The 22,093-nt window shown below is 42.7% G+C and overlaps 1 protein-coding gene across 4 annotated transcripts in view; it reads right to left on the reverse strand.

Moving 5' to 3' along the window:
- Positions 1-335: 335 nt before the first annotated feature.
- LOC106573822 (zinc finger RNA-binding protein) overlaps positions 336-22,093 on the reverse strand; it is a 42,746-nt gene continuing 20,988 nt past the window's right edge. The window contains exons 7-19 of one of the 4 annotated variants that reach the window (XM_014149188.2): positions 21,812-22,031; positions 21,495-21,649; positions 21,268-21,387; positions 20,714-20,859; positions 11,081-11,207; positions 10,667-10,911; positions 10,315-10,486; positions 8,910-9,084; positions 6,020-6,108; positions 5,743-5,838; positions 5,517-5,628; positions 4,387-4,484; positions 336-2,069 (exon numbers count right to left, since the gene is read on the reverse strand). In XM_014149188.2, coding sequence (XP_014004663.2) covers positions 1,896-2,069; positions 4,387-4,484; positions 5,517-5,628; positions 5,743-5,838; positions 6,020-6,108; positions 8,910-9,084; positions 10,315-10,486; positions 10,667-10,911; positions 11,081-11,207; positions 20,714-20,859; positions 21,268-21,387; positions 21,495-21,649; positions 21,812-22,031 — 1,929 coding nt within the window. In that variant the 3' untranslated portion in view covers positions 336-1,895. Of the gene's footprint in view, positions 2,070-4,386; positions 4,485-5,516; positions 5,629-5,742; positions 5,839-6,019; positions 6,109-8,909; positions 9,085-10,314; positions 10,487-10,666; positions 10,915-11,080; positions 11,208-20,677; positions 20,860-21,267; positions 21,388-21,494; positions 21,650-21,811; positions 22,032-22,093 lie in introns of all 4 variants that reach the window. The other 3 variants (XM_014149187.2, XM_014149186.2, XM_014149185.2) reach the window with 3 other exon arrangements.

A 22,093-nucleotide genomic window follows, 5' to 3' on the forward strand; every position in this document is an offset into this window, starting at 1 on the left:
TGTATGGAAACTTCTGACCCACTGGGAATGTGATGAAAGAAATAAAAGCTGAAATAAATCATTCTCTCTACTATTATTCTGACATTTCACATTCTTAAAATAAGGTGGTGATCCTAACAGGGAATTATTACAAGGATTAAATGTCAAGAATTGTGAAAAACTGAATTTAAATATATTTGGCTAAGGTGTATGTAAACTTCCGACTTCAACTATATGTAAAGCGCTTTGGATGTCTAGAAAAGCGCTATTTAAGTCCAATCAATTAATTATATGAAATCTCCAAACACACAAAAGACAGATTTTTAAATGCAAAGAATATGGCTGCATATAATAACTCATTTCATAAGAGCTTTATTCTCATAGCATGCTAGACATAGACTGTGCAACATAGGAGCTCTCTGTCAACTCCTCTTACACAAAACATATTCTATAACCCAGTGATTTCCTTAAAAGCGTTTTGTGGTGCAATCAATCACATCTTCAAAAATGCAGATTTTTTTTCTTTACAGGTGTCTGACAAATTTATAGACATCTTTAGACTACACAGAGAGAGTGCTTTACAAAGCGCTGTTTTCAGTCTTTACAGCTTTAGCATTTTATTTGTCATTGCTTTCAATTTTGGCACAATGGACTGTACATTTTTAAAACTTACTTTAATGTACTTGGTTTTAAGTCTCATTAGGAAATGCAACAGAACGGTTTCGGAGGCGTGCATTGATGTGGGTTACTCGTCTGTGTTTGAACGTGGGAAGTATTTGTACTTTAACTATGCCAAAACAGTAGTTACATTCACTCACCCTTCTAGATAACTTGAAACAGTCTAACCATGTCTCAAAGTAGTCTAGCTAGCAAGTTAGCCAACTTCTTTCACTAAGTCGCTTCAGCCGCCTGGTGTGCAACTGTGGCAAAGTTGGGTTGACTTTGGATAGCCTGTCTGTGGAGCGAGTTAGGGACTGTCAATAAATTACACAATGTAAATGAGACAATAACTTCATGTTGCACACCTGTTCTCTTTAAATTCTTTCAATATTTGTATATTCATTTCTAAAATGTATAGTTGGTTTGATGTTAAGTCATTGAAATTTGGAGCTATTGATATTTTTAAATGTCCCATGTACATTGTGCAATTTAGTGATGGTCCCCAACTAACCCAATAGCGATATCGAATGTCAAACCAAATTGACCATGGGCATTACGATCTGGTCCTGTGCAGCTGCGCTCTGAAGTGATGATTACTTGGGTGCTGCCAGCTGTGGGTAGGATGAAAATAAACCCAATATATGCACCTAAATGAGTAACTCCTGCAGTCTTCAGTATATGATAAATGGCCTGTACAGTAAAGGATTAAATCTTCTCTTCAATAAGAAAAGCAGGGGAAAAAGTCCTTACAGTACATACAAAACAATGTAAGGAACAGTGGTTGGTACAGGTACTGTAAATGGGAGGGCTTCAGAAGTTGAGTGGGCAAATATTCTGGAAATGGAATGATGCAATCATTTAGCCTGGTTCCAGATCAGTATGTGCTTTAGCAAACTCCTCTGATGATTGTCATGAAGCACATACAGATCTGGGACCAGGCTATCAGTCATTAGCTCCTAGAAAACTCAGTAAGTCAGTCTGACGTTAAAGCCAATTTCCAGCACAATTTTAAGAGTAAATCATCTTTACCTTTCCCCTCCCATTCCCTCTAGGGGAGACAAATGTTACAACTAAGTCAGTTATATTCATATAGATTCTGCGAATTAAAAATAAACGTAAAGGATGTGACATTCTGCCAGTATAGACTACTAACCTGCTCTAGCCTGGGTGCTGATATGTTTCTGTTTTACTCTATCATTCTCATGCCAACATTAGAAGCAAAACCAGACGGCCATCCAAGCTAACACTGTCAGAGATCAAGCATCCACCTCATCTGTATCGTCCTTCTTGTCTTTCTTGACCTCCCCCTCTCCCGTCTCGCTCCCGTCCCGCCTGCGCTTGCGGTTCCGAGCGCTGGCCTTGGACGCCGGCAGGGAGTCCATACCCAGAACCTTGTGGATCTGACGGAACGCCAGCAGTCGCAGAGCATGCTGGAATCAGAGACGAGAGGAGGATCAGTGGACTTCAAACACATTCCATTGTCACACATATCAAATGGGTAAAAATCATAGACGAATGGAGTGTAATTAGAGCTAGCATAATAACTAGGGGTTTAAGTTAGATGGATATGAGTGTACAAAACCTTAAGAACACCTGCTCTTTCCATGACAGACTGACCAAGTGAATCCAGGTCAAAGCTATGATCCCTTGATTGATGTCACTTGTTAAATCCACTTCAAATCAGTGTAGATGAAGGGGAGGAGACAGGTTAACCTCTCTAGGGTAGGTGGCACAAAATCGTCCCACCTACGTAACAGCCAGTGTAATCCCGTGGCGCGTTATTCAAAAACCTCAGAAATGCAAAAACTTCAATTTTTCAAACATATGACTATTTTACACCATTTTAAAGACAAGACTCTCGTTAATCTAACCACACTGTCCGATTTCAAAAAGGCTTTACAACGAAAGCAAAACATTAGATTATGTCAGCAGAGTACCCAGCCAGAAATAATCAGACACCCATTTTTCAAGCTAGCATATAATGTCACATAAACCCAAACCACAGCTAAATGCAGCACTAACCTTTGATGATCTTCATCAGATGACAACCCTAGGACATTATGTTATACAATACATGCATGTTTTGTTCAATCAAGTTCATATTTATATCAAAAACCAGCTTTTTACATTAGCATGTGACTAGCATGTGACTAGCATTCCCACCGAACACTGCCGGTGAATTTACTAAATTACTCACGATAAACGTTCACAAAAAGCATAACAATTATTTTAAGAATTATAGATACAGAACTCCTCTATGCACTCGATATGTCCGATTTTAAAATAGCTTTTCGGTGAAAGCACATTTTGCAAAATTATCAGTAGATAGCCCGGCATCACAGGGCTAGCTATTTAGACACCCAGCAAATGTAGCACTCACCAAAGTCAGATTTACTATAAGAAAAATGTTATTACCTTTGGTGTTCTTCGTCAGAATGCACTCCCAGGACTTCTACTTCAATAACAAATGTTGGTTTGGTTCAAAATAATCCATAGTTATATCCAAACAGCGGCGTTTTGTTTGTGCGTTCAAGACACTATCCGAAAGGGTAAATAAGGGTGACGAGCATGGCGCAATTCGTGACAAAAAAATTCTAAATATTCCATTACCGTACTTCGAAGCATGTCAACCGCTGTTTAAAATCAATTTTTATGCCATTTTTCTCATAAAAAAGCGATAATATTCCGACCGGGAATCTGCGTTTAGGTAAACAGACGAAAGAAAATAAAGCAGTCGGTCGACTCGGGCACGCGCCTAAGCCCATAGTACTCTGATCGGCCACTTGCCAAACGCGATAAAGTGTTTCAGCCAGAGGCTGCCTCGATATCGTTCAGCTTTTTCCCGGGCTCTGAGAGCCTATGGGAGCCATAGGAAGTGTCACGTTAGAGCAAAGATCCTCAGTCTTCAATAAAAAGAGCCAAGATGAAACACAACTTCTCAGACAGGCCACTTCCTGCATGGAATCTTCTCAGGTTTTGGCCTGCCATTTGAGTTCTGTTATACTCACAGACACCATTCAAACAGTTTTAGGAACTTTAGGGTGTTTTCTATCCAAAGCCAATAATTATATGCATATTCTAGTTACTGGGCAGGAGTAGTAACCAGATTAAATCGGGTACGTTTTTTATCCAGCCGTGTCAATACTGCCCCCTAGCCCTAACAGGTTAAATAAAGATTTTTAAGCCTGGAGACAATTGAGACAAGGATTGTGTGTGCCATTCAGAGGGTGAATAGGCAAGACTAATGTAAGTGCCTTTGAACAGGGTATGTTAGTAGGTGCCAGGCGCACCGGTTTGTGTCAAGAACTGCAACGCTGTTGGGTTTTTCATGCTCAACAGTTTCCCATGTGTATCAAGAATGGTCCACCACCCAAAGGACATCCAGCCAACTTGACACAACTGTGGGAAGCATTGGAGTTAACATGGGCCAGCATCCCTGTGGTACGTTTGACACCTTGTAGAGTCCATGCCCTGACGAATTGAGGCTGTTCTGAGGACAAAAGCGCAAGAGGGTGCAACTCAATATTAGAAGAGATCTCAGTGAGATTGAAAGAGGAGTCTCAAAGAAACATAGGGGGTTTAAAGGTTGTGTGTGTACACACACACACCTTATCCATGATTTCTTCACAGAAATTCATATTCAATGTCTTCTGTACGCAGCACAGTTTCCCAGTCTAAGATGGTAGACCAACAAATGTTAAAGTTGATTATACCAATCACATGGTGAGAGTGTGGTAGTGAGCGTACCTGTGCGCTGGCAGTAATGTCTTCCCTGGCTTGTTTGGTCATGCTCCCTAGAGCATCGGTTTGGTGCTTCTCACAAGGGTCCAGCAGCCCAGGACCGTCTAAGAAAGAGGAACACAAAATCAGTACACACACTGATTTGTTTAACACTTTTTTGGTTACTACATGATTCCATAGTTTTGATGTCTTCACTATTATTCTACAATGTAGAAAATAGTAAATATAAAGAAACACTCTGGAATGAGTAGGTGTCAAAACTTTTGACTGGTACTGAGAGAGAGAGAGAGAGAGAGAGAGAGAAAGAGGAGAGAGGGGAGAGAGAGGAGAGAGAGAGCTCACTCTCTCTCACTTACATCCTACTGCCACATTACTTAGATTGTTCCACTCACTGCTTACATACCACCTCTTTGTACAACTTACTTCCTGTTCAGAGCTACGTTTACCGATGACAAAGCACACTAAACATAGCTCTGAACATGAAGTAAGTTGTATGTTTACCGCTGACAAAGCACACTGCAAACCGCAAGTTTCCCCTTGGACCCTGAATGACCAGTGGAAAGCACCCAGATGGGTCAAAACAGAGCTACAGTAGACGTTACATTTTTTTACATTTGTAATTTAGCAGACGCTCTTATCCGGAGCGACTTCCAGTAGCGCATACATTTTCATACTGGTCCCCTGGGGGTATCGAACCCACAACCCTGGCATTGCAAGCGCCATGCTCTACCAACTGAGCCACACGGGATCAATGTGATGTGGGGGTGATCCCACCCTGGCCTAACAGATGTGGGGTGAATATACCTGGCCTAACTAATAGATGTGGGGTGAATATACCTGGCCTAACTAATAGATGTGGGGTGAATATACCTGGCCTAACTAATAGATGTGGGGTGAACCTGGCCTAACTAATAGATGTGGGGTGAACCTGGCCTAACTAATAGATGTGGGGTGAACCTGGCCTAACTAATAGATGTGGGGTGAACCTGGCCTAACTAATAGATGTGGGGTGAACCTGGCCTAACTAATAGATGTGGGGTGAACCTGGCCTAACTAATAGATGTGGGGTGAACCTGGCCTAACTAATAGATGTGGGGTGATCCCACCCTGCCTAACTAATACTAAAACTACCTCACCTGGCAGTAGGATGCCGGTAGCGATACATTCCAGGACCCGACGCATGGCTTCCCCTGGGCTGAGGGGCCCTGTGGCACTGCTGATGGCCTTCTCTACCAGCAGCTCCATAGCCTGAACACAGGGAAAGGACACAAATGCCACGTAAGACAATTCACACAATCAAACTTCAATTATCATCAACTAGCTTCCTTAGAAAAGCTGAACACTGAGACAGAACATCCTCACCCAGGATGGCATCTTGCCCCAGGTTGGCACTCGCTGGCAAAGATCCCGTAACACTCTAATGATGATCACACAGGACTGAAGACCATTGGCACGAGCCTGTAGATGCCACACACACACACACGTTACAGAACAGTGTTACAGAGGCTAGCCTGGAGTACTTTGGAGTTAGCCTGAGTCCCAGATCTGTTTGTGCCATATTGCCAACTCCATTGCTCTCATCGTCATGATCTGGGACTCCAGCTACTTTGAAGTGATCCATTGTACATATTGTCTTTACCTGGAACCACTTGGCATGTCTCAGAGCAGCTAGGTATTCCAGGCACTTGTTCTGGTTCAGAACATCAGCAGGGTCTTTCTCAGGCACCCCTAGAGTAGGAGAGAAAGGACACACTGGCTCATTGATTACTGATCGATCACATATGACTGTCCAGCAGTGTCACCTACAGTACTGTTTCACATAGATTTATGGGTTATGGCCCGGTAATAACAAGAGATATTTAAATATTTTTTAAGTGATTGCATTGGATGTGTTGATTAACAAAAGATGACAAACAGGATAATTCAACAAAATGATTACATCAGACTGTCTTCCCACAAATCGTTTCCATGGTAAGACAATGTGCCTACAATGCATTCAAGTTGGGAACTAAAGGAATTCTGATTTGGGACTTAATGTTCTTAATGCATCCATTGCCATGTCATACTGTTTATCAATAGACAGACATATTGAACTGAATAGACATATGGAATGCCAAATGGTAACTTCTTAGTAATTTCACAAGATAAGCTATAGTAAGCAGTACCATGGGGCTTTCCATACTTCCATGTTCCTAGAGACTGTTGTGGCAAGAGTGGTAGACATTACCGCAGGGGTGGACAAACTACAGCCTGTGGGCTGGAACTGGCCAACGAGCCTATTCAATCCTGCCCGCGGGAGGTTTGAGTAAAACATGTTGTATGCGTGTGTGTGTGTGTGTGTCTGTGTGTGTGTGTGTGGGGGGGGGGCTTATTTGGGAGAAAAAAATAAAATAAAAAAAACTCCAGGCCACTCAAGCATCTAAAACCAGATAGAAAGTAAGTAGAAATTATAAACAGACATACACTACCATTCAAAAGTTTTGGGTCACTTAGAAATGTCCTTGTTTTTGAAAGAAAATAAAAATAATTATCCATTAAAATATCAAATCGATCAGAAATAACCATAAAACTTTATTAAATAGTACCCGCAAAACACCAGTCTCAACGTCAACAGTGAAGAGGCGACTCCGGGATGCTGGCCTTCTAGGAAGAGTTCCTCTGGCCAGTGTTCTTTTTGCCCATCTTAAATCTTTTCATTGACCAGTCTGAGATATGGCTTTTTCTTTGCAACTCTGCCTAGAAGGCCAGCGTCACGGAGTCGCCTCTTCACTGTTGACATTTAACTGGTGTTTTGCGGGTACTATTTCATGAAGCTGCCAGTTTAGGACTTGTGAGGCATCTGTTACTCAAACTAGACACTAATGTACTTGTCCTCTTGCTCAGTTGTGCACCGGGGCCTCCTACTCTATTCTGGTTAGAGTCAGTTTGCGCTGTTCTGTGAAGGGAGTAGTACACAGCGTTCTACCAGATCTTCAGTTTCTTGGAAATTTCTCACATGGAATAGCCTTCATTTCTCAGAACAAGAATAGACTGACGAGATTCAGAAGAAAGTGCTTTGTTTCTGGCCATTTTGAGCCTGTAATTGAACCCACAAATGCTGATGCTCCAGATACTCAACTAGTCTAAAAGGCAGCCAGTTTTATTGCCTCTTTAAAATCAGAACAACAGTTTCCAGCTGTGCTAACATAATTGCAAAAGGGTTTTCTAATGACCAATTAGCCTTTTAAAATGATAAACTTGGATTAGCTAACACAACGTGCCATTGGAACACAGGAGTGATGGTTGCTGATAATGGGCCTCTGTACGCCTATGTAGATGTTCCATAAAAATTTTAAAAAAAGCCGTTTCCAGCTACAATTTACAACATTAACAATGTCTACACTGTATTTCTGATCAATTTGCTGTTATTTTAAATGGACAACAAAAAGTGTTTCTTCAAAAGCAAGGACATTTCTAAGTGATCCAAACTTTTGAACGGTAGTGTACATATTTCAAATAACTGCCATTTTTCAGGCCCGTAAATTGCTTTCGACAAACAATTCAGTCCGTAAAAGAATCTGCGTGGCCCTCCACAAAATTTGGTAATCCCAATATGGCCCTTCAGCAAAAACATTGCCCACCCCTGCGTTAGATCCTCTGGTACAGGGGGATATACATGTACATACTGTATGGTTGTCTAGGTCTGCTGATACAGGCAGACACACTGATCAACAAACCCAAACACAACTTAAGCAATGGGAAATCTAATTTGTTTTCCAAGTAGTGTATACAGTAATAGAAAAAGGTGAAATCAGCTCAAATAGGTGAGGGAGTGTTTTAAATCTCACAATGGTTCTAAGAGTGTGCTGCACTGCAACAGGGGTTGAATGGCATCGCAGCCTAATCAATTCATAAATCTTGTCCCAACTTTAATAGAGACCATTGTGTGGGGATAGAATTACACTCCAACACCTTGTCAATCAATACTTTGATAATGCCGTTTCAGTTTGCAGGCATGAGAGATGGAAGTGTGGGAAGGTCATGGGACCTTGTGAAATCCCTTAGCAACTATTGACCAATTACATGACAGAAATAGACATGGCGTTCAATGTTAAATCAGTGTTAAATGCACCCTTATCCCTGGGCATCATCTTCATAGCTCAGTACTTCCATTGTTGTCATGGTTTCATAGGGCCCATCTGGGCATGTTCAGAGAAACACACAAACCCTAATGGCATAGAAAGGTCGGAGAGCCCGGCTTTAGATTTCCATATCAGACAAAGGAAAGTGAAAAACAACTGGACTACTGGTACTACAAATAATGGATAAATTAAAACAAGAAACAGAAACAAAATGATGAAGCAATTCACTTCATATCATCAGTGGCCGGGATGGGAGAAACAAAAGTATTATTCTACGATATCTACCACATTTGGATGAAATAGTCATTATGTGCTTGGTTAAAAGTCCCATTTTAGTTTTTTTTTTTCAGCTTGAGGTTTGGGGGACATACAGTGCATTTATTGGACTGAAAGCTTGGCTTCTCTAACCTTTCTCAGCCGCTTTGTCTCCTGCCTTTTCCTCCTTGTCAGGGGCAGGGTCCTCCCTCATCAGTGGCGAGGTTAGAGAGATGGTGACCTGCATTTTTGGCTCCTTGCTCGAAAAAATCACGATGTTGGCTTCCTCAGGGTGAGCCTTCACCTCATACTGATCTTCAGAAAATGGCTGCCGGTTAAAAGGACACTGGATTACTCACTACAGAGGAGGGGGTTATCTTTATGGACTGGGGGGGGGGGGCAGGGGGAATTAGTTTGATAGGGCACTGGATTAATGTATTTGGCCCCAGATACTCAAATAATTTCTCAATAGCTGCATTGAGCTTTTAAAAAGGCCAATTTAGATAACCTTGTGCTAGTGGACAAATGCAGAATTATAAAAAAAAATATTTAGACAGTAATTGTCAATACATGGGCACAAATGTTTTTAATCAATGGCTTTATGTAACCTTAAGGGAGTAAATTTGAACTATAGCCCCACTCTCTCTGTAGGGTTCAGGTGTCATAACCAGGCAGTGGCACTAAAGATCAGTCAAATGCACTACTAATGAAACACTTATTGTAGCAGAAGTTCAGGAGGGAGGAAGGAAATGCAACACTCACACCACAGGTTTAATCTACACCTGGCCTCAAAAAGTATTTGTTTTCTTTCAAATGCTTTGAACATTTAATTGAACCTGCTTGGAGTGCCAGAAGTGCAGAATTTGCACTTGTGTTTTATTTAGTGGCTAAGTTGGTCCCGTGTGGCTCAGTTGGTAGAGCATGGTGTTTGCAACACCAGGGTTGTGGGTTCGATTCCCACGTGGGACCAGTACTGAGAAGAAAAAAAATTATGAAATGTATGCATTCACTACTGTAAGTCGCTCTGGATAAGAGCGACTAAAAATGTAAAATGTACTCAGTGATTTGTTTTACTATTTCATTGTTTCCATTGTGCCAGACAAGCTCATGGCTCAATCAAGCGCAGCCAAAGTATTTGAATGAAAACAAGTACTTTAAGACAAATCTGTTTGGTATAGGTCCTCTCCTTAACTGTTTCGTCTTGAATAGCCTTGATGTCCATCTGTATCCACTCTCCTTTAATAATTAATGATACAGTGTGATCTTCCAATTAGTTCCTCCTCCAGTGTTGGTGACGATTTCTTTCACTTTAGCCCTGATGACAACCTCACGACATGAAGTCAAGAGTTGTGGTTCGTATTTAAAATGATCAGATTTCCTCTGTTGTGACACTTTGCCTAACAAATACGATGGGGGGGGGAGCTGCTTATAATGATTGATGTGATTAATATTTCTGGTGTGTAATCCAACTGCATGTAGAAAATCCCACCTCCATCTCATAAACAGCGGATCCCAAAAGACAGTGGTTCCACTAAAGGAAAGCTGACTGTGGTCTTACCGCCATTTCTTTGGGAAGCTGCTCAGCGATGTCCTTCAGCAGAGAGAGGGTGGGCTTCTTGGCAGCCAGCAGAATGAGCTCCACGTTCCTATCCCCATGGAGCAGCAGGCCCTTGGCCAGGATGCCCACCCTCATCACCCCCTTCAGCATACGGGCCGCCTGGTTTTCCGGTCTATACACCAGAGATAAGAGGACCAGCAGGGATGAGTAAAGAAAAAGCTACAGATCAGGCTACATGCCCATGGCCCACACCACGAGGGATCAGCGTTACAGAACATTCAAGTATAAATGTGTTGTATAGAACATTGTGTGAATGATGTACTGCACTAGTACAGACCCATACAGCTCTTACCCTTTCTCTCCAGCATCAGGCTCTGGAGCAGCCTCTGGAGCAGCCTCTGGAGCAGCCTCTGGAGCAGCCGACGGAGCAGCCGACGGAGGCTCTCTCTCAAGCAGGGAGACAGACACCAGTTTGAGGGCTCTCTCAGTGTGGGAGACGATCCTCTGCACCGCCTGCAGCTCCTCCTCTACAGGGTAGATGGTGGAGTGTTTGGCCATGATGTGGCGGTCGTCTGGGGAGTCCGGCCGACGCATAGGCTGCTAAGGGGAGAAGAGAAGAGCTCAATAAAACCAGGTGCCCTCTTAAAACTAGCCACTTCTGGAAACAAACTGAAAAGCTAAAACACCAGTTTTTTTCTCTAGTGATCAAGTTCATATAAGTCGAGCAATGATTGATTGATTGATTGATTGATTGATTAATTCTCACCAGTAGGGGGGGAACTGGCATGCCGGGCCGGCTCATGAGCGGAGGGGGGGCCATCATGTGCCTCTGCTCCCCCCAGTACAACTGCTCCTCCTCCCTCCTCCTCCAGTACATGTCCTCCTCATAGCGGCTGGCAGAGGACACACATTCAGAACAGGATTATTAAATATTCTGACTGGGTAGATTTTTCTGCTGAGATACCCATCTCTGTCAGGTGAAAATGCTGATCAGGAGATAAGGAAATGTCTTTGAGACAGTTGGAAAGCAATTTGCAAGATTATGCAGGGGGAATCAAGAGAACTTCTTGATCAACAGAAAGCAAATTACAGACTCCTTTTTCAATCTGCGAATTCCCTCAAATCTCAGTTGTCCTGAGAGACTCAAGTTTTTTAATCCTGTATCTATTGGACACATTCACAAAAATAGTAATGGCCTCTAAACCCTCAAGCTGCATATCTGACCCTATTCCAACTAAGCTAATGAAAGAGCTACTTCCGGTGCTTGGCCAGCCTATGTTGAACATAATAAATGGCTCCCTATCCTCCGAATGTGTACCGAACTCAATAAGTGGGGCAGTAATAAAGCCCATCTTGACAAAGCCAAACCGACCAGATTTATTTTTTACTTTTTTTATAGACTAAAATAACTTTAAAAAAACAAATCTGCCTATATCAAATCTCCCATATCCAATATCAATATCATTCCTCTCAAAATGTGTAGAAAAAGCTTCAGGAAAGCAGTGAGTTTCTGCTTTCCTGAAGCTTTTTCTACAAATAATGTGAATGAAAGGCTTCGGTCATGTTTCAGACCCCATCATAGTACTAAGACTGCACTCGTGAAGGTGGGAAATTACCATTTAATGGCATCAGACCAAGGCTCTGCGTCGGTCCTCATGCTCCTTGACCTTAGTGCTGCTTTTGACACCATTGTTCATTACATTCTTTTGGAGAGATTGGAAACCCTAATTGGTCTACAAGGACAAGTTCTTGCATGGTTTAGATCTTATCTGTCGAAAAGATATCAAATTTGTCTCGGTGGATGGTTTGTCTTCTGACAAATCAATTGTTAGTTTCGGTGTTCCTCAAGGTTACGTTTTAGGACCACACAAACATACAGTTGAAGTCGGAAGTTTACATACACCTTAGCCAAATACATTTAAACTCAGTTTTTCACAATTCCTGACATTTAATCAGAGTAAAAATTGCCTGTCTTACTTAGGTCAGTTAGGATCACCACTTTATTTTAAGAATGTGAAATGTCAGAATAATAGTAGAGAGAATGATTTATTTCAGCTTTTATTTCTTTCATCACATTCCCAGTGGGTCAGAAGTTTACATACACTCAATTAGTATTTGGTAGCATTGCCTTTATATTGTTTAACTTGGGTCAAACATTACAGGTAGCCTTCCACAAGCTTCCCACAATAAGTTGGGTGAATTTTGGCCCATTCCTCCTGACAGAGCTGGTGTAACTGAGACAGGCATGTAGGCCTCTTGTTCACGGACACTTTTTCAGTTCTGCCCACAAATGTTCTATAGGATTGAGGTCAAGGCTTGGTGATGGCCACTCCAATACCTTGACTTTGTTGTCCTTAAGCCATTTTGCCAAAACTTTGGAAGTATGCTTGGGGTCATTGTCTATTTGGAAGACCCATTTGCGACCAAGCTTTAACTTCCTAACTGATGTCTTGAGATGCTGCTTCAATATATCCACATCATTTTCCTCCTCATGATGCCATCTATTTTGTGAAGTGCACCAATCCCCCATGCAGCAAAGCACCCCCACAACATGATGCTGCCACCCCCGTGCTTCACGGTTGGGATGGTGTTCTTCGGCTTGCAAGCCTCCCCCTTTTCCCTCCAAACATAATGATGGTCATTATGGCCAAACAGTTCTATTTTTGGTTCATCAGGCCAGAGGACATTTCTCTAAAAAGTACGATCTTTGTCCCCATGTGCAGTTGCAAACCGTAGTCTGGCTTTTTAATGGCGGTTTTGGAGCAGCGGCTTCTTCCTTGCTGAGTCGATATAGGACTCATTTTACTGTGGATATAGATACTTTTGTACCTGTTTCCTCCAGCATCTTCACAAGGTCCTTTGCTGTTGTTCTGGGATTGATTTGAACTTTTAGCACCAAAGTACGTTCATCTCTAGGAGACAGAACATGTCTCCTTCCTGAGCGGTATGGTACCTTCAGAAATTGCTCCCGACTTGTGGAGGTCTACAACTTTTTTTCTGAGGTCTTGGCTGATTTCCCCATGATGTCAAGTAAAGAGGCAATGAGTTTGAAGGTAGGCCTTGAAATACATCCACAGGTACACCTCCAATTGACTCAAATGATGTCAATTAGCCTATCATAACCTTATAAAGCCATGACATCATTTTCTTGAATTTTCCAAGCTGTTTAAAGGCACAGTCAACTTAGTGTAAACGTCTGATCCACTGGAATTGTGATAGTGAATTATAAATGAAATAATCTGTCTGTAAACAATTGTTGGAAAAATGACTTGTCATGCACAAAGTAGATGTCCTAAGTGATTTGCTAAAACTATAGTTTGATAACAAGAAATTTGTGGAGTGGTTGAAAAACAAGTTTTAATGACTCCAACCTAAGTGTATGTAAACTTCCGACTTCAACTGCACACACTACCTCTTGATGATGTCATCTTGAACTGCTATGCAGATGACACACAGCTGTACATTTCAATGAAATATGGTGAAGCCCCAAAATAGCCTACCTTGAAAGCCTGCGTTTCAGACATAAGGAAGTGGATTGCGGCAAATGTTCTACTTTTAAACTCGAACAAAACAGAGATGCTAGTTCTAGGTCCCAAGAAACAAAGAGATCTTCTGTTGGATCTAACAATTAAACTTGATGGTTATACAGTCGTCTCAAGTAAAACTGAAGGACCTCTGCGTTATTCTGGACCCTGATCTCTGCTTTGAAAAACATATGAAGAATATTATAAAGAACAGCTTTTTCTTCGTAACATTACAAAAATCTGAAACTTTGTCCAAAAATGCAGAAAAGCCAATCCATGCTTTTGTCACTTCTAGATTAGACTACTGCAATGCTCAAATCTCATCTACCTGGACAACCCTAAAACCATAAACATGGGCACCCTCATAGATATCATCCTGACCAACCTGCACTCTAAACACACCTCTGCTGTCTTCAACCAGGATCTCAGCGATCACTGCCTCATTGCCTGCGTCCGTAATGGGTCCGCGGTCAAACGACCACCCCTCATCACTGTCAAAAGCACCCAGAAATACTTCAGCGAGCAGGCCTTTCTAATCGACCTGGCCCGGGTATCCTGGAAGAATATTGACATTCCGTCAGTACAGGATGCCTGGTTATTCTTTAAAAGTGCTTTCCTCACCTTATAAAATAAACATGCCCCATTCAAAAAAAAGTAGAACTAAGAAAAGATATAGCCCTTGGTTCACCCCAGACCTAACTGCCCTTGACCAGCACAAAAACATCCTGTGGCGTTCTGCATTAGCATCGAATAGCCCCCGCGATATGCAACTTTTCAGGGAAGTTAGGAACCAATATACACAGGCAGTTAGGAAAGCAAAGGCTAGCTTTATCAAACAAAAATGTGCATCCTGTAGCACAAACTCCAAAAAGTTCTGGGACACTAAAGTCCATGGAGAATAAGAGCACCTCCTCCCAGCTGCCCACTGCACTGAGGCTAGGAAACACTTTCACCACCGATAAATCTACAATAGAGAATTTCAATCAGCATTTTTCTACGGCTGGCCATGCTTTCCACCTGGTTACCTCTACCCTAGTCAATAGTTCTGCGCCCCTCACAGCAACTTTCCCAAGCCTCCCCCATTTCTCCTTCACCCAAATCCAGATAGCTGCTGTTCTGCAAAATCTGGACACCTACAAATCAGCTGGGCTAGACAATCTGGACCCTCTCTTTCTAAAATGATCTGCCGAAATTGTTGCAACCCCTATTACTAGCCTGTTCAACCTCTCTTTCGTATCGTCTGAGATCCCTAAAGACTAGAAAGCTGCCGCGGTCATTCCCCTCTTCAAAGGGGGAGATACTCTAGACCCAAACTGTTACAGACCTATATCTATCCTACCCTGCCTATCTAAGGTCTTCGAAAGCCAAGTTAACAAACAGATCACCGACCATTTCGAATCCCACCGTACCTTCTCCGCTATGCAATCTGGTTTACGAGCTGGTCATGGGTGCACCTCAGCCACGCTCAAGGTCCTAAATGATATCATAACCGCCATCGATAAAAGACAATACTGTGCAGCCATCTTCATCGACCTGGCCAAGGCTTTCGACTCTGTCAATCACCACATTCTTATCGGCAGACTCAACAGCCTTGGCTTCTCAAATTACTGCCTCGCCTGGTTCTCAGACAGAGTTCAGTGTGTCAAATCGGAGGGCCTGTTGTCTGGACCTCTGGCAGTCTATGGGGGTGCCACAGGGTTCAATTCTCGGGCGGACTCTTTTCTCTGTATATATCAATGATGTCGCTCTTGCTGCTGGTGATTCTCTGATACACCTCTACGCAGACGACACCATTCTGTATACTTCTGGCCCTTCTTTGGCCACTGTGTTAACAAACCTCCAGACGATCTTCAATGCCATACAACAATCCTTCTGTGGCCTCCAACTGCTCTTAAATGCAAGTAAAACTAAATGCATGCTCTTCAACCGATTACTGCTCGCACCCGCCCATCTAGCATCACTACTCTGGATATTCCGACTTAGAACATGTGGACAACTACAAATACCTAGGTGTCTGGTTAGACTGTAAACTCTCCTTCCAGACTCACATTAAGCATCTCCAATCCAAAATTAAATCTAGATTCGACTTCCTATTTCGCAACAAAGAATCCTTCACTCATGCTGCCAAACATACCCTCGTAAAACTGACTATCCTACCGATCCTTGACTTCGGGTGATGTCATTTACAAAATAGCCTTCAACACTCTCCTCAGAAAACTGGATGTAGTCTATCACAGTGCCATCTGTTTTGTCACCAAAGCCCCATATACTACCTACCACTGCAACCTGTATGCTCTCATTGGCTGGCCCTCGCTTCATATTTGTCGCCAAACCCACTGGCTCCAGGTCACCTACAAGTCTTTGCTAGGTAAAGCCCCGCCTTATCTCAGCTCACTGGTCACCATAGCAGCACCCACCCGTAGCACGCGCTCCAGCAGGTATATTTCACTGGTCATCCCCAAAGCCAACACCTCCATTGGCCGCCTTTCCTTCCAGTTCTCTGCTGCCATTGACAAACGAATTGCAAAAATCACTGAAGTTGGAGACTCCCTCACTAACTTTAAGCATCAGCTGTCAGAGCAGCTTACCGATCATTGTACCTGTACACAGCCCATCTAAATAGCCCACCCAACTACCTCATCCCCATATTGTTATTTATTTTTTGCTCCTTTGCACCCCAGTATCTCTACTGGCACATTCATCTTCTGCACATCTATCACTCCAGTGTTTAATTGCCTATTTAATGCCTTACCTCCCTAATCATACTACATTTGCACACACTGTACGTTTGTTTATCCCATGTGTAACTCTGTGTCGCACGGCTTTGCTTAATCTTGGCCATGTTGCAGTTGTAGATGAGAACTTGTTCTCAACTGGCCTACCTGGCTAATAAAGTTGAAAAAAAAAATATATATATATATATATATAAAAAATAAAGCACTAAATAAAGCTCAGTTAGTGTTAAAACCTCTTACGGAGGTTGCCCCCCAAAAAATGTCGCCTAAAATGACATACCCAAATCTAACTGCCTGTAGCTCAGGCCCTGAAGCAAGGATTTGCATATTCTTGGTACCATTTGAAAGGAAACACTGAAGTATTCTGGAAATGTGAAAGGAATGTAGGAGAACAACACATTAGATCTGGTAAAAGATAATGCAAAGAAAGAAGAAAGAAAATGTTTGTATTTCTTCGTACCATCATCTTTGAAATGCAAGAGAAAGGCCATAATGTATTATTCCAGCCCAGGTCCAATTTAGATTATGGCCACTAGATGGCAGCAGTGAATGTGCAAAGTTTTAGGTGATCCAATGAACCATTGCATTTCTGTTCAAAATGTTGTATCAAGACTGCCCAAATGTGCCTAATTTGTTTAATAATACCTTTTCAAGTTCAAAACTGTGCACTCTCCTCAAACAATAGCATGGTATTCTTTCACTGTAATAGCTACTGTAAATTGGACAGTGCAGTTAGATTAACAAACATTTAAGCTTTCTGCCAATATCAGATATGTCAATGTTCTGGGAAATGTTTTTGTTACTTACAACCTCATGCTAATCACATTAGCCTACGTTAGCTCAACCGTCCCGCAGGGGACCCACCAATGCTGAAGAAGTAAAACACTGCTGCTAAAATCTTGACAAGAACCCCCAAAAATGTGATCATATTACTCCAGTGCTAGCCTCTACACTGGCTTCCTGTTAAGGCTAGGGCTGAGTTCAAGGTTTTACTGCTAACCTACAAAACATTACATGTGCTTGCTCCTACCCATCTCTCCGATCTGGTCCTGCGTTAATACCTACACCTACGGTCACAAGACACAGGCCTCCTTATTGTCCCGAGAATTTCTAAGCAACAGCTGTAGGCAGGGCTTTCTCCTATAGAACTCTATTTTTAAGGAATGGTCTGCCTATTCATGTGAGAGACGCAGACTTTAAGTCTTCTCTTCAGTAGGTCCTAACCTGTACCCCAACACATTGACTCGGTGCCAATACCCCCTTTATATAGCCTAGTTATTGTTATGTAATTTTCTTGTGTTACTTTTGGATATTTTTTATTTTTTTTAGTAAATATTTTCTTCTTTATGTATTGAACTGCATTGTTGGTTAAGGGCTTGTAAGTAAGCATTTCACGGTAAGGTCTACACCTGTTGTATTCGGCACATGTGACAAATACAATTTGATGATTGAGTGTAGTCTGGCCCAGGGGTGCGAAGGTGAACGGCAAGGCACTGCCTCTAACCATATTACGGCGGCGGAGTCACTGGCTTACTAGTGCTCTTCCATGCCGTCCCTAGGTGTGTCACTTGAGGGGGTTGAGTCACTGACGTAATCTTCCTGTCCGGTTTTGTGCCCCCTCAGGCTCGTGTGGTGGAGGCGATCTTCGTGGGCTATACTCAGCCTTGTCTCAGGGTAGTAAGTTCGTGGCCTGTTGATATCCCTCTAGTGGTGTGGGGGCTGTGCTTTGGCAAAGTGGGTGGGGTTATATCCTGCCTGGTTGGCCCTGTCTGGGGGCATCGTTGGATGGGGCCACAGTGTCCTTCAACCCCCCGTCTCAGCCTCCAGTATCTATGCTGCAATAGTCTATGTACCGGAGGGCTAGTGTCAGTCTGGTATATCTGGTGTAATTCTCCTGTCTTATCTGGTGTCCTGTGTGAATTTAAGTATGCTCCCTCTAATTATCTTTCTCCCTCTCCTCCCAGAGGACCTGAGCCCTAGGACCATGCCTCAGAACTACCTGCCTGATGACTCCTTGCTGTCCTCAGTCCACCTGGTCATGCTGCTGCTCCAGCTCCAACTGTTCTGCCTGCGGCTATGGAACCCTGACCTGTTCACCGGACGTGCTACCTTGTCCCGGACCTGCGGTTTTCAACTCTCTATCGCACCTGCTGCCTCGACCTCTGAATTCTCAGCTATGAAAAGCCAACTAACATTTACTCCTGAGGTACTGACCTGTTACACCCTCTACAAGCACTGATTATTATTTAACCCTGCTGGTCATCTATGAACGTTTGAACATCTTGAAGAACAATCTGGCCTTAACCTCTATGGGCTAGGTGGGACGCTAGCGTGCCACCCGTGGTGCACTCCATCAACAGCAGGTGCATTTCAAGAGCGGCAAATTTGAATCCAAATAAATGTCAAAATTCAAATTTTTCAAACATACAACTATTTTACACCCTTTGAAAGATAAACATCTCCTTAATCTAACCACGTTTTACGATTTCAAAAAGGTTTTACGGCGAAAGCATAAATTTAGAGTATGTTAGGACAGTACATTTACAAGAGTTGTGTGTAATGTTTTGTCAAGTCAAAGACAGGGTCACCAAAACCATAAAACCAGCTAAAATGATGCACTAACCTTTTACAATCTCCATCAGATGACACTCCTAGGACATTATGTTAGACAATGCATGCATTTTTAGTTCTATCAAGTTCATATTTATATCCAAAAACAGCGTTTTACTATGGCATTGATGTTGAGGAAATCGTTTCCCTCCAATAACCGGCAGTCAAGTCAGCGTCACAAATTAAATAATTAAAATTAGAAAACATTGGTAAAATATTATATTGTCATTTAAAGAATTATAGATTTACATCTCTTGAACGCAATCAACTTGCCAGATTTAAAAATAACCTTACTGGGAAATCACACTTTGCAATAATCTGAGCACTGCGCCCAGAAAAATACGCGTTGCGATACAGACTAGACGTCATGTTGGGGAGATCTAAAATCGAAAATACTATGTAAATAATCCATTACCTTTGATTCTCTTCATCAGATGTCACTTCCAGGTATCACAGGTCCATAACGAATGTAGTTTTGTTCAAAAAAGCTCATTTATGTCCAAAAATCTCCGTCTTGTTAGCACATGATCTAAGCCAGCCGGACTTCTCGTCATGAACGAGGGGAAAAAATATATTTACGTTCGTTCAAACATGTCAAACGTTGTATAGCATAAATCATTAGGGCCTTTTTAACCAGAACATGAATAATATTCAAGGTGGACGAATGCATACTCTTTTATAACGTATTGGAACGAGGGTACCCAACATGAACTCGCGCGCCAGGTGTCTAATGGGACATCATCGTTCCATGGCTCTTGTTCGGTCAGATCTCCCTCCAGAAGACTCAAAACACTTTGTAAAGGCTGGTGACATCTAGTGGAAGCAATAGGAAGTGCCAAAATATTCCTCAGCCCCTGTGTTTTTCAATGGGATAGGTTTAAAGTCAATACAACACATCAGGTATCCACTTCCTGTCAGAAAATGTCTCAGGGTTTTGCCTGCCAAATGAGTTCTGTTATACTCACAGACACCATTCAAACAGTTTTAGAAACTTTAGAGTGTTTTCTATCCATATATAATAAGTATATGCATATTCTAGTTACTGGGTAGGATTAGTAACCAGATTAAATCGGGTACATTTTTTTATCCAGACGTGCAAATGCTGCCCCCTAGCCCTAACAGGTTAATGACCATGTACTCTTCTAATCTCCACCCGGAACAACCACCCCTCAGAGCCTGGTTCCTCTTTAGGTTCCTGCCTTTCTAAAGGATTTTTCCTAGCCACCGTGCTTCTACACATGCATTGCCTGCTGAAGAAAGCAGGAGATTCCCCTTTTGGTTGAACCACAGTGTGACAGCGTGAGCTGCAAAACTGCATGGGGAGTTTACCCAGCACCCACAAGCGAGGTTCCCCTGTCTGCTTTCCTCTGACATCAGCAAGAAACATAGGAAGAATGACTAAGCACAGCTCAAACCTTAACCCTAAATGGATGAGGCTAGGATTTGGGGAGGGTAAGCTTGATCCTAGATCTGTGCCTAAGCAAGGGCTCTGACCTCATCTCTGTTTGCCAGCTGCTGTCTGGCTCTGACCTCATCTCCAAGTGCCAGCGCTGCTCGTCATCCCGCTGTCTCTTCAGCACAGCCTTCTGCTTCTGTTTCCTCAGTTTGCCCTCTTGCAGCTTCCTGGCCCGATTACTGGGCTTGATCTCCACCGGCAGCTCTGGGTTCACCTTCTTCTACAGGAGGGGATGGAAGGGATAGTAAACAATATCAAGAGCTGTCATACATACCACACACCCAGTGAGTGAGTAGCAGGCTCTCCAACTGAGAGGTAGGCCTATAGCCATCATCCAAATAAATTATTATATGATGTGTCAAGGTATACATAATTCAACAGATGACCAAATTACAAGGGGGCTACAGGACATCAAGCAATGTCTACATCCTGCCTAAATACATTCTGCCATCTAGTGGCGCTAGTTTTGCAGTGACTTGACATAATGCTTGTACAACAGGTCACAGGGTTCAATGCCTAAGTTACAGTTAATCATTTTGGCAGTACAATAAGTGCATTGTAGTGCGTAGCTGCTAGCTCTAGAAACGTCTTGCGAAAAGATGGTGCTATATACGATCCATTTTTTTACCTTGTACTGCAGCCGGTGCCTGCGTCCCTTCAGGTGCATGTCTTTAGCATTGGGGTCATTGAAACTGCATTCACAGAGTTTACAGTGGAAGCGAATTACCTTCCCATCATCATTACGCACCTGAGGAAAAAAATGTAAACTTGCATTACAACATACCATAACCTTAGTATTTTTAACAACATGGTTAGTGAATCAATGAAATAAATAAGAAATAAATGAACTCCTACCTCCTCCACATAGTCATGTCCTACAGGCTGGACGTCGCCCTGCCTCCCCACTCCATCCCCGTCCTCATCGTCACTCGTGGTCTCACTCTTTGACGCTGTTGCTGACTGCTTGGCCTCATTCTCCTTGGCTACTGGAGGGGTGGCCGGCTTGTTGGCTGTCAAGAGAAAGGCCAAATATAAGTATGGAGCATTTTAGCATTGTAGTTAAAATGCTCCATACTCCAAAATTACTGCTTAAATGAAACATTATTGGTTTATTCTGTCAGCACAGATATCATCATTCCAACTAATAAACACTGATTCCTTGGAAGACTTACCAAGGAGGGTTATTTTGGGTGCGACTGGCTTCTTCACAGGTGCTGGGGCCTTGGTGGCGTTTACGACCACCAGTTTGGGTGGTGCTACCGGGGCAGTTGCCGTAACAATGATAGGGGTTGTCTTCCCAGCTGTCGACGTTGAGATAATTGGAGCATTGTTCACTAAAACAGGCTCAGTTGAAGGTATAGGTTTGCCTAGTTTGGTGTGGAGCTTCACCACCTACACAGGGTTTTAAGAGGGAGAGAAATAAAACTAAGGCATGGACGATACCAGTATCGCAA

Source organism: Salmo salar, chromosome ssa16 (genome assembly GCF_905237065.1).
Source record: "Salmo salar chromosome ssa16, Ssal_v3.1, whole genome shotgun sequence".
NCBI classification, from domain to species: Eukaryota; Metazoa; Chordata; class Actinopteri; order Salmoniformes; family Salmonidae; genus Salmo; species Salmo salar.